Genomic DNA, 13,514 nt, shown 5'->3' with positions numbered 1-13,514 from the left:
CTTAAAATAATTATGTTTTTTGTGAACGTTTATCGTGAGTAATTTAGTAAATTCACCGGAAGTTTGCGGTGGGTATGCTAGTTCTGAACGTCACATGCTAATGTAAAAAGCTGGTTTTTGATATAAATATGAACTTGATTGAACAAAACATGCATGTATTGTATAACATAATGTCCTAGGATTGTCATCTGATGAAGATAATCAAAGGTTAGCGCTGCATTTAGCTGTGGTTTGGGTTTATGTGACATTATATGCTAGCTTGAAAAATGGGTGTCTGATTATTTCTGGCTGGGTACTCTGCTGACATAATCTAATGTTTTGCTTTCGTTGTAAAGCCTTTTTGAAATCGGACAGTGTGGTTAGATTAACGAGAGTCTTGTCTTTAAAATGGTGTAAAATAGTCATATGTTTGAGAAATTGAAGTAATAGCATTTCTAAGGTATTCGAATAACGCGCCACGGGATTCCACTGGCTGTTGAGTAGGTGGGACGATTTCGTCCCACCTAGCCCAGAGAGGTTAACTTTTAATGACATCACAAAAATCAACATTCATTTTCATATTCCATCTATCATTTTTACCACCATTTTGCCTGAAATATAATGTCCAAAAGTCAATTTATTTGATGTTCTGGAGTTTTAGGTATAAACTCTTCCTAAGGCACACAGACATTCCAGTCTCTCACGTTAGACCAGAAGGGAGTTGGCTGCTGCATTAAAATTTATGATGGGCGTGAGGTCATAAACCCCCCCACCATTCCCTCTATACCTCTCCCCCTGTGCGGGAGGAAGAGATCTCTGTAGAACCACGATCCACTGTAACCTGATCCTCATAGGCCAGTCAGGACACAGCCTTGTAATGGTGAATGACTTAGCTGGATCATTTGATAAAATCTAAACAGTGCTTTCTGCCGTAGCTACACAGTAGTCTGGCTCTGCGGTTTTGGGGGATTGGTATAGCTTACCACACTCACTGCTTGTAGTTAATTGTATATATTGATGCTGAAGGAGCAGAGCCTATAAACGCCAAAACCTGCATTATTAAAAAAATGGTTAAACATGTTTCTACGTGGTGTTTCCTTTCTGAAATAAGATGTATCATTGATGGCTAGGGATCAGTGTTTTCCACAAGTACATAACCAGCCAGGCCACCCCCGGGTTAAACATTTTTAGCAGAAGGAGCTCTATTTTGGTGGCCTCTGGTACATTCTAATGCCTTGATTCCTTCAGAAATACACAGCAAAATGATTGAATACTCAATTGAGTTTACCTCCCAGATTGAATACATTAGTAGTGGTACTGTGAAGAAAGACATGACTTAACAATTTAAATGACAGAAAATGTATGAACTTAGTGTATTTTTTGTTGTTTTGGACATGGTCTAGGCCTATATGATCAGGACAATGTTCAATGTAAGAGAGCTTTGAAATAAAAATCTGATTTGGAGGGCCAGGCTTTGAAAAGAGAATATGCTGTAATAATGAACAATACCGTCTGGGTTTTCCCATCAGTCTCCTGATTGTCCCCCACTCCACACGGATCAACTTCCTGGTCTTCAGGTTAGGAAAGGACTCTTTCAGACACAGGCAGAAGTCATTGTCCCCTTCAAATAAAGGTCTGGAAGGAGAAAAAGTTGGCAGATCTCAATGGAATAAAGAACTTAGAATAACTCACTGCGAAAGTTTGTAATAAAGCTTACCTGTCTATGTTAGAGTAAAACCACTCGTAGATGCACCATTTGTGTGCTTTAGGCAGTTTGAGGAGGTTTCTCAATCGCAGACCGATTCTCTGAGACACTTTCTTATCTGGGGTTGTCACAGTAGTAAACTTCTACAAGAAAACATACCAAACAAATGAACAAGAATTAAGTTAGAGACATCTAGGTTAATCAGATCCTGACAAGTTGATAAATGATAGGCAATGATTCACATTACTTCCTCATGGTTTAAAAAGATATGCAAATATACTAAAATGGTGTTGGAGAAGGCAGACGTTTTACGAGTCCAACCGATGATGTGTTTTTTTGTTGTTAATTTGCGTTTTCTGTAACATTTTTTAAACTTATTTTGTACAGTTGAAGTCGGAAGTTTACATACACCTTAGCCAAATACATTTAAACTCAGTTTTTCACAATTCCTGACATTTAATCCTATTAAAAATGTCCTGTCTTAGGTCAGTTAGGATCACCATTTTATTTTAAAAATGTGAAATGTCAGAATAATAGTAGAGAGAATGATTTATTTCAACTTTTATCACATTCCCAGTGGGTCAGAAGTTCACATACACTCAATTAGTATTTGGTAGCATTGCCTTTAAATTGTTTAACTTGGGTCAAATGTTTCAGGTAGCCTTCCACAAGCTTCCCACAAGTTGGGTGAATTTTGGCACATTCCTCCTGACAGAGCTGGTGTAACTGAGTCAGGTTTGTAGGCCTCCTTGCTCACACAAGCTTTTTCAGTTCTCCCCACAAATGTTCTATAAGATTGAGGTCAGGGCTTTGTGATGGCCACTCCAATAGCTTGACTTTGTTGTCCTTAAGCCATTTTGACAACTTTGGAAGTATGCTTGGGGTCATTGTTTATTTGGAAGACCCATTTGCGACCAAGCTTTAACTTCCTGACTGATGTCTTGAGATGTTGCGTCAATATATCCACATAATTGTCCTTCCTCATCTATTTTGTTTAGTGCCTCATGATGCTGCCACCCCCGTGCTTCACGGTTGGGATGGTATTCTTCGGTTTGCAAGCATCCCTCTTTTTCCTCCAAACATAACGATGGACATTATGGCCAAACAGTTCTATTTTTGTTATCAGACCAGAGGACATTTCTCCAAAAAGTACAATCTTTGTCCCCATGTGCAGTTGCAAATCGTAGTTTGGCTTTTTTATGTCAGTTTGGGAGCAGTGGCTTCTTCCATGCTAAGCAGCCTTTCAGATTATGTTGATATAGGACTCGTTTTACTGTGGATATAGATACTTTTGTACCCGTTTTCACTAGCATCTTCACAAGGTCCTTTGCTGCTGTTCACTTTGCGCACCAAAGTATGTTTATCTCTAGGAGACAGCACACGTCTCCTTTCTGAGCGGTATGACGGCTGCGGGGTCCCATGGTGTTTATACTTGTGTACTATTGTTTGTACAGATTAACGTGGTACCTTCAGGAATTTGGAAATTGCTCCCAAGGATGAAGCAGACTTGTGGTCAACAATTATTTCAGGTAATCAGGTCTTGGCTGATTTCTTTTGATAGTGCCTCTTTGCTTGACAACATGGGACAGAGTTTGAAGGTAGGCCTTGAAATACATCCACAGGTACACCTCCAATTGACTCAAATGATGTCAATTAGCCTATCAGAAGCTTCTAAAGCCATGACATCATTTTCTGGAATTTTCCAAGCTGTTTAAAGGCACAGTCAACTTTGTGTATGTAAACTTCTGACCCACTGGAATTGTGATACAGTGAATTATAAGTGAAATAATCTGTCTGTAAACAATTGTTGGAACATTACTTGTGTCATGCACAAAGTAGATGTCCTAACCGACTTGCCAAAACTATAGTTTGTTAACAAGAAATTTGTGGAGTGGTTGAAAAACCGAGTTTTAAATGACTCCAACCTAAGTGTATGTAATCTTCCGACTTCAACAGTACATAATGTTGCCGCTACCGTCTCTTTTGACCGAAAATAACTTCTGGACATCAGGATTGCGATTACTCACCACGGACTGGCAGAAACCTTTTTTTCCCTTTAAAGAGCCCGACGTGAATGATATACTGCTTTCTCTGAACAGGCACAGATCCCCATGATTTGCGTGAAGAGGTGGAGAAATAGGGGCCAAATAGGGGCCAAAGCCTTCTGAGTAATCATAGGCGATCGAAAAACCTCCACTTCCTTCCATTTTGCTAGCAAACGTGCAATCTTTGGAGAATAAAATCAATGACCAACGCACAAGATTAAAATACCAACAGGACATTAAAAAATATATTATCTTATGCTTCACGGAGTCGTGGCTGAACGACGACTTATCAACATACAGCTGGCTGGTTATACACTGTACCGGCAGGATAGAACAGAGGCGTTTGGTAAGACAAGGGGCGGCGGACTATGTATTTTGCTCGCCTGAGTATCTCATGATAAGCTGTAGACCACACTATCTGTATTTTTCATAGCTGTTTACATACCACCACAGTCAAAGGCTGGCACTAAGACAGCATTGACTGAGATGTATTTCGCCATAAGCAAAAAAGAAAATGCTCACCCAGAGGCGGCACTCCTAAAAGCCGGGGACTTTAACGCAGGGAAACTTAAATCCGTATTACCAAATTTCCACCAGCATGTCAAATGTGCAACCAGAGAAAAAAATTCTGGACAACCTTCACTCCAAACACAGAGACGCATACAAAGCTCTCCCTCGCCCTCCATTTGGCAAATCCGAAAATAATTCTATCCTCCTGATTACAAGCAAAAATTAAAGCAGGAAGCACCAGTGACTAGATCAATAAAAAAAGTGGTCAGATGAAGCAGATGCTAAGCTAGAGGACTGTTTTGCTAGCACAGACTGGAATATGTGCCGGGATTCCTCCGATGGCATTGAGGAGTACACAACAGTCACTGGCTTCATCAATAAGTGCATCGATGACGTCCTCCCCACAGTCACCGTACTCCAACCAGAAGCCATGTATTACATGCAACATCGCACTGAGCTAAAGGCTAGAGCTGCCGCTTTCAAGGAGCGGGACTCTAACCAGGAAGCTAATAAGAAATCTTGCTATGCCCTCCGACGAACCATCGAACAGGCAAAGAATCAATACAGGACTCGTACTACACCGACTGACACTCGTCGGATGTGGCAGTGCTTGCAAATCATTAAGACAAGCTAAGACTGTGTGATCACGCTCTCCGAAGCCCATGTGAGTAAGACCTTCAAACAGGTCAACATTCACAAGGCCGCAGGGCCAGACGGATTACCAGGACTCGTACTGCGAGCATGCGCTGACCAATTGGCAAGTGTCTTCACCAACATTTTTAACCTCTACCTGTCTGAGTCTGTAATACCAACATGTTTTAAGCAGACCACCATAGTGCCTGTGCCCAAGAACACCAATGTAACCTGCCTAAATAACTACCGACCCGTAGCACTCACGTCTGTAGCTATGAAGTGCTTTGAAAGGCTGATCAAGGCTTATATTAACACCATTATTCCAGAGACCCTAGACCCACTCCAATTTGCATACCGACCCAACAGATCCACAGATGATGCAATCTCTATTGCACTCCACACTGCCCTTTCACACCTTGACAAAAGGAACACCTATGTGAGAATGCTGTTCATTGACTACAGCTCAGTGTTCAACACCCTAGTGCCCTCAAAGCTCATCACTAAGCTAAGGATCCTGGGACTAAACACCTCCCTCTGCAACTGAATCCTGGACTTCCTGATGGGCCGCTCCCAGGTGGTGAGGGTAGATAGCAACACATCCGCCACGCTGCTCCTCAACACAGGGGCCCTTCAGGGATGCGTGCTCGGTCCCCCCGTTTCTCCCTGTTCACTCACGACTGCACGGCCAGGCACGATTCCAACACCATCATTAAGTTTGCCGATGACACAACAATGGTAGGCCTGATCACCGACAAGACAGCCTATAGGGAGGTCGTCAGAGACCTGGCCGTGTGGTGCCAGGACAACAACCTCTCCTTCACCACGATCAAGACAAAGGAGATGATTGTGGACTAAAGGAAAAAGACTAAGCACGCCCCCATCTTCATCGACTGGGCTGCAGTGAAGCAGATTGAGAGCTTAAAGTTCCTTGGTGTCTACACCACCAAACTAACATGGTCCAAGCACACCAAGACAGTCGTGAAGAGGGCACGACAAACCCTATTCCCCCTCAGGAGACTGAAAAGATTTGGCATGGGTCCTCAGATCCTCAAAAGGTTCTACAGCTGCACCATGGAGAGCATCCTGACTGGTTGCATCCCTGCCTGGTATGGCAATTGCTCAGCCTCCGACCGCAAGGCACTACAGAGGGTAGTGCGCATGGCCCAGTACATCACTGGGGCTAAGCTGCCTGCCATCCAGGACCTCTACACCAGGCGGTGTCAGAGGAAGGCCCTAAAAATTGCCCAAGACTCCAGCCACCCTAGTCATAGACTGTTCTCTCTGCTACCACACGACAAGCAGTACCGGAGCGCCAAGTCTAGGTCCAAGAGGCTTCTAAACAGCTTCTACCCCTAAGCCGTAAGACTCCTGAACACCTCATCAAATGGACACCCAGACTATTTGCATTGACCCCCCTACACCGCTGCTACTCTCAGTTGTTATAATCTATGCATAGTCACTTTAATAACTCTACCTACATGTACATATTACCTCAACTAACTGTATATATAGTCTCGCTATTGTTATTTTACTGCTACTCTTTAATTAATTGTTACTTTTATTTCTTATTATTATCCATATTTTCTTTTTTAAAACTGCATTGTTGGTTAGGGACTCGTAAGTAAGCATTTCCCTGTAAGGTCTACACCTGTTGTATTCGGCGCATGTGACTAACTTGATCTGAAGAGAGATTGCATTGCCCAGCTGTGTGAGCTGGAGCCCTTACCTGGGGCACAGAGGTGACCCTTTGGCTCCTTCTAGGGGATCTGGATGGGAGGCGCTGCTCCTCCTCTTCCCTGAACAGTCTGCTTCTCTTGGAGCTCCGCGTCGGCTGGACACAGGGAGGGCAGGGTCAGCATATGGGTGATAATGTTAAAACATGTTTTTAAAATGTGCAGATAGTTTTGCTTATTAAACTTTCCTACCCCATCTAAGATGAAACTGGGGCACTGAGTTGTTGAAAATACAGATGAAGTGTCAACATGGTAGAATTGATTGTGCAAATCAGACCAATGATGGTTATTTGAACAGAAAGACAAACTGCTCATGGGTAGTAAAAAAAAGTGATAGTTACATAGTGATATTATTTGACGATTATATAGACAATATCACATTCTTGCACAAGTTGGCTATTTTTCCTTCATAGCTTGTTCCCCATCTTCTTTAAAAAAAAAGGTAGCCAATTTGTTTTCAGCACTTTTATTTCCATTTTCTCATGGCTATCTTCTCCCTCTGCAGCAGAGATATGGTGAGCAATATATTTGGAACATTGAATCGCAATAAAATCAAATTGCAATATATACAGTACCAGTCAAAAGTTCGGACACGCCTACTCATTCAAGGTTTTATTTTTACTATTTCCTACATTGTAGAATAACAGTGAAGACATCAAAACTATGAAATAACATTTGGAATCATGAGGTAACCAAAAAATCTTAAATATATTTTAGATTCTTCAAAGTAGCCACCCTTTGTCTTGACAGCTTGGCACACTTTTGGCACTCTCAACCAGCTTCACCTGGAATGCTTTTCCAACAGTCTTGAAGGAGTTCCCACATATGCTGAGCACTTGTTGGCTGCTTTTCCTTCACTCTGCTGTCCAACTCATCCCAAACCATCTCAATTGGGTTGAGGTCGGGTGATTGTGGAGGCCAGGTCCTCCACAATCCTTCTTGGTCAAATAGCCATTACACAGCATAGATGTGTGTTGGGTCATTGCCCTGTTGAAAAACAAATGATAGTGGGGCTAAGTGCAAACCAGATGGGATGGCGTATCGCTGCAGAAAAGTGTAGTTATCATGCTGGCTAAGTGTGCATTGAATTCTAAATAAAAATCAGACAGTGACACCAGCAAAGCACCCCCACACTATCACACCTCCTCCATGCTTCACGGTGGGAACTACGCATGCGGAGATCATCCGTTCACCTACTCTGCGTCGCAATTTGTACTCAGACCAAAAAGGACAGATTTCCACCAGTCTAATGTCCATTGCAGGTAGCCTAGTGGTTAGAGCATTTGGCCAGTAATCGAAAGGTTGCTGGATCAAATCACTAAGCTGACAAGGTAAAAATCTGTTGTTCGGCCCCTGAACAAGGCAGTTAACCCACTGTTCCTCGGTAGGCCGTCATTGTAAATAAGAATTTCTTCTTAACTGACGTGCCTAGTTAGATGAAGGTTAAAAAAAAATAAAAAATTGCTTGTGTTTCTTGGCCCAAGCAAGTCTCTTTTTCTTATTGGTGTCTTTTAGTAGTGGTTTCTTTGCAGCAATTCGACCATGAAGGCCTGATTCACGCAGTCTCCTCTGGACAGTTGATGTTGAGATGCGTCTATACTTGAACTCTGAAGCATTTATTTGGGCTGCAATTTCTGAGGCTGGTAACTAATGAACTTATCCTCTGCAGCAGAGGTAACCCTGGGTCATCCTTTCCTGTGGAAGTTCTCATGAGAGCCAGTTTCATCATAGCGCTTGGTTTTTGCGACAGCACTTGAAACTTTCAAAGTTCTTGAAATGTTCTGCATTGACTGACCATGTCTTTAAGCAAAGAGAAACGACAGTCCATCATCACTTTTTTGAGCTGTTCTTGCCATAATATGGACTTGGTCTTTTACCAAATAGGGCTATCTTCTGTATACCACCCCTACCCTGTCACAACACAACTGATTGGCTCAAATGCATTGAGGAAATAAAATCCACAAATTAACAAGGCACACCTGTTAATTGAAATGCATTCCAGGTGCATACCTCATGAAGCTGGTTGAGAGAATGCCAAAACTGTGCAAAGCTGTCATCAAAGCATGGCTATTTGAAAAAACTGAAATGTAAAATATATTTGTTTTTTGGTTACTACATGATTCCATGTGTGTTATTTCATAGTGTTGATGTCTTCACTATTATTCTACAATGTAGAAAATAGTACAAATAAAGAAAAACCCTTGAATGAACAGGTGTGTCCAAACTTTTGACTGGAACTGTACATAAATCGTGAGAATCGCAATACATATCGTACCGGCACCAAAGTATTGTTATAATATCGCATTGTGAGGGCCGCGGCAATTCCCAGCCCAACTCATGGGAAGTGCTGATAAGAGTATCAGTGCCCACTTAATAATGGTTGAATTACCAGAGATAAAATCCATAAGAGCCCTAAAGAGTTCCAAGGCATAGATGGGAGGAAGGGCTACATTGGTCATCTCACCGTTTCCATGGACACCAGGGTGTGTCGTCCTCTCGTGTTGTGAGCTTTTGTTTGCTTCTCATTCAAAGTATTTGACAGACTGCCCTCTGGAAATTTACAACATATGGCATTATCAAAAATAGATTAAACTCACAATACCCTGACAAGTCACAACTGCTCCCTCATTGTTTAGACAGTTTATTTTTCCAAACTTTGAAGTGTCCTCCTTTCCCAGTCTCCTTCCTTCATGACCATTGATACAGTGGCTTGTGAAAGTATTCACCCCCTTGGCATTTTTACTATTTTGTTGCCTTACAACCTGGAATTAATATAGATTTGGGGGGGGGGGGGGGGGTTGTATCACTTGATTTACACAACATGTCCAACACTTTGAAGATGCAAAATATTTTTAATTGTGAAACAAACAAGAAATAAGACAAAAAATAAAATAACTTGAGCGTGCATAACTATTCACCCCCCCCAAAGTCAATACTTTGTAGAGTCACCTTTTGCATCAAAAACAGCTGCAAGCCTCTTGGGGTATGACTCTATAAGCTTGGCACATCTAGCCGCTGGGATTTTTGCCCATTCAAGGAAAAAAAAAAACGCTCCATCTCCTTCAAGTTGGATGGGTTCCGCTGGTGTACAGCAATCTTTAAGTCATACAACAGAATCTCAATTGGATTGAGGTCTGGGCTTTGACTAGGCCATTCCAATAGATTTAAATGTTTCCCCTTAAACCACTCAAGTGTTGCTTTAGCAGTATGCTTAGGGTCATTGTCCTACTGGAAGGTGAACCTCCGTCCCAGTCTCAAATCTCTGGAAGACTGAAACAGGTTTCCCTCAAGAATTTCCCTGTATTTAGAGACATACATCATTCCTTCAATTCTGACCAGTTTTCCAGTCCCCGCCGATGAAAAACATCCCCACAGCATGATGCTGCCACAACAATTCACTGTGGGGATTGTGTTCTTGGGGTGATGAGAGGTGTTGGGTTTGCGCCAGACATAGTGTTTTCCTCGATGGCCAAAAAGCTCAATTTCAGTCTCATCTGACCAGAGTATCTTCTTCCATATGTTTGGGGAGTCTCCCAACTGCCTTTTGGTGAACACCAAACGTGTTTGCTTCTTTTTTCCTTTAAGCAATGGCTTTTTTTCTGGACACTTTTCCGTAAAAGCCCAGCTCTGTGGAGTGTACGGCTTAAAGTGGTCCTATGGACAGATACTACAATCTCCACTGTGGAGCTTTGCAGCTCCTTCAGGGTTATCTTTGGTCTCTTTGTTGTCTCTGATTTATCCCCTCCTTGCCTGGTCTGTGAGTTTTGGTGGGCTGCCCACTCTTGGCAAGTTTGTTGTGGTGCCATATTCTTTCCATTTTTTAATAATGGATTTAAAATGGTGCTCCATGGGATGTTCAAAGTTTAAGATACAGATCAGGGTTGAGTTGTAAAAAAGTACTTCTACACAACTTGGTGTCTGACCTGTTTGGAGAGCTCCTTGGTCTTCATGGTGCCGCTTGCTTGGTGGTGCCCCTTGCTTCATGGTGTTGCAGACTCTGGGACCTTTCAGAACAGGTGTATATATACACTGAGCTCATGTGACACTTAGATTGCACACAGGTGGATTTTATTTAACTAATTATGTGACTTCTGAAGGTAATTGGTTGCACCAGATCTTATTTAGGGGCTTCATAGCAAAGGGGGTGAAAACATATGCACACACCACTTTTCAGTTTTACATTATTTTAAACAAGTTACTTTTTCTTCCATTTCAATTGACCAATTTGGAATATTTTGTGTATGTCCATTACATGAAATCTAAATAAAAATCAATTTAAATTACAGGTTGTAATGCAACAAAATAGGAAAAACACCAAGGGGGATGAATACTTTTGCAAGGCACCATAGGTGACAGGACGAGTTTCCACACTATTGCTTTATCAAGTCTCCTGCGATCATTGGTCATACAGGAACGGAGACAAGAAGAGTAAACTACTTATTAACAGACTTTTACCACATCATACAATGAGGATGACATAAGTTAGTAAAGTCCATCAACTCAGACTATTTGACAACTACAGTATAACAATTGACAAGTTAAGACTTCAGATTGGCTTAGTTATGGGTCTATGACACATCCCTTATGTGTTGCATTTTTAAGCCAGTCATTTGTAAATCTACTAAAGACGCCTAATCCAATGAGGTACTGACATCTCCAACCTCTCAATCTCCGTGGGGTCTCAGAAAGTGGATGTTTCTGGTTCTCAGGGATACAGTATTTTCAACCTAACTTCCATTTCCCCTGAAAAACAGATGTGGGAACTCCACTCAGGTGTTGTTTTACACCTGCTACGTTTGTTTCCCTCTTGAAGAGGTTGGTAACCTCAGTTCAAACACATATGCAATACATACAGTGCTTTAGAAAGTATTCACATCCCTTGACTTATTTTGTTTTGTTAAAGCCGAATTTAAAATGGATTAAATTGAAATTGTCTCTTACTGGTCAACACCAAATATCCCATAATGTCAAAGTGGAATTATGTTTAGAATTTTTTTGCAATTAATGAAAATTGAAAAGCTTAAATGTCTTGAGTCAATAAGCATTCAACCCATTTTATGGCAAGGCTAAACAGTGCTGATGTAAAAAAGTCCCATAAGTTGCATGGACTCCCTCTGTGCAATAATAGTGTTTAGCATGATTTTTTTATGACCAACTGATCTCTGTACCGCACACATACAGATAATTGTAAGGTCCCTTAGTCGAGCAGAGAATTTCAAACACAGATAGAACCACAAAGACCAGGGAGGTTAGGCAATGCCTCGCAAAGGGTACCTATTGGTAGATGGGTAAAAAAAAAAAGAAAAAAAAGCTGAAATGTTATATTCTTTTGAGCATGGTGAAGTTATTAATTACACTGGGGATGGTGCATCAATACACCCAGTCACTAAAAAGACAGGCGTCCTTCCTAACACAGTTGCCAGATAGGAAGGAAACCGCTCATGGATTTCACTAGGTCAATCAATTGTGACTTTAAAGCAGTTTTCTCTTGAGGATGGATCTACAACATTGTAGTTACTCCACAATACTAACCTAAAAGAGAGTTAAAAGAAGGAAGCCTGAACAGAATAAAAATATTCCAAAACATGCATCCTGTTTGCAATAAGGCACTAAAGTAAAACTGCCAAAAAAGATGTCTGGGGAAAATTCAACACAACACATCACTAAGTACCACTTCATATTTTAAAGCATGGTATTTCTGCATCGTGTTATGGGTATACTTGTTATCGGCAAGGACTAGGGAGTTATTTTAGGATAAAATGAATAGAGCTAAGCACAGGTAAAACCCTAGAGGAAAACTGGTTCAGTCTGCTTTACAACAGCCACTGGGAGCCAAATTCACTTTTCAGCAAGAAACTAACCTAAAACACAAGGCCAAATCTACACCAGAGCTGGTTGCCAAGAAGACAGTTCCTGAATGGCAGAGATACAGTTTTGACTTAAATGTGCTTGAAAATCAATAGCAAGAAAAATATGTCTAGCAATGCTCAACAATGAACTTGACAGAACTCGAAGAATTAAAAAAATAATGTGCAAATATTGTACAATCGAGGTGGACAAAGATCTTAGACTTACACAGAAAGACTCTCAGCTGTAATCACTGCCAAAGGTGATTCTGTATTGACTTAGGGGTGTGAACACGTATGTAAATTAGATTTGTATTTAATCATCAATAAATTTGCAAAAAAAAAAATCTAAAAACATGTCGTTTCCTCTTTGTAATTATGGGGTATTACGTGTAGATAGGTGGGGATTTTTTTTTGTATCCATTTTGAATTCAGGCTGCAACAACAAAATGCGGAATACTCAAGTGGTATGAATTCTTTCTGAAGGCACTGTATACATACACACAAGGATAATCAATGCAATGTGTTACGATACAGTACCTTTCAGACTGACAAGTGCCTCGGCTGAAGAGCCTACAATCAAGAGAAGAGGGAATTAGGCTAAACTTTACAATGGAACTTAAAAATAAAAAAAATGCAGTAGGGATGTGCATCTTTCCCTTTCAAGACGATTCATTACGCATATGGGCTCCGATAAGTACAGGAAAAATCAATTTCAGTTTGAAACTATTCGGTGCGATCAGAGAACGAGTCGTGCTTAGCTACGCAGTCATTGGTGAACAGACAGTACAGAAGGGGACTAAGGATGCACCTCAGTGAGGCCCCGTGTTGAGGATCAGCGTGGCAGGTGTGTTGTTGCCTACCTTTACCAACTGGCGATGGCCAGTCAGGAAGTCCGGGATCCAGTTGCAGAGGGGGGTGTTAAGTCCCAGGGTCCTCAGCTTAGTGATGAACTTTGAGGGCACTATGGTGTTGAATGCTGAGCTGTAGTTAATGAGCAGCATTCTTACGTAGGTGTTCCTTTTGTCCAGGTGGGAAAGGGCCTTGTGGTGTGCAATACAGA

General features: G+C 41.5%; 1 protein-coding gene across 3 annotated transcripts in view; it reads right to left on the bottom strand.

Moving 5' to 3' along the window:
* The window catches only part of LOC115174458 (protein lin-9 homolog), a 45,695-nt gene that overhangs the window by 14,961 nt on the left and 17,220 nt on the right, over positions 1–13,514 (bottom strand). Inside the window, exons 2-6 of one of the 3 annotated variants that reach the window (XM_029732995.1) lie at positions 12,992–13,024; positions 9,070–9,155; positions 6,599–6,703; positions 1,697–1,827; positions 1,489–1,614 (exon numbers count right to left, since the gene is read on the bottom strand). In XM_029732995.1, the coding sequence (XP_029588855.1) occupies positions 1,489–1,614; positions 1,697–1,827; positions 6,599–6,703; positions 9,070–9,155; positions 12,992–13,024 (481 nt within the window). The remainder of the gene's footprint in view (positions 1–1,488; positions 1,615–1,696; positions 1,828–6,598; positions 6,704–9,069; positions 9,156–12,991; positions 13,025–13,514) is intronic. The other 2 variants (XM_029732996.1, XM_029732997.1) reach the window with 2 other exon arrangements.

This window comes from Salmo trutta, chromosome 35 (genome assembly GCF_901001165.1).
Source record: "Salmo trutta chromosome 35, fSalTru1.1, whole genome shotgun sequence".
In the NCBI taxonomy this organism is placed as follows: Eukaryota; Metazoa; Chordata; class Actinopteri; order Salmoniformes; family Salmonidae; genus Salmo; species Salmo trutta.
This window is presented reverse-complemented; position numbering and strand designations above follow the sequence as displayed.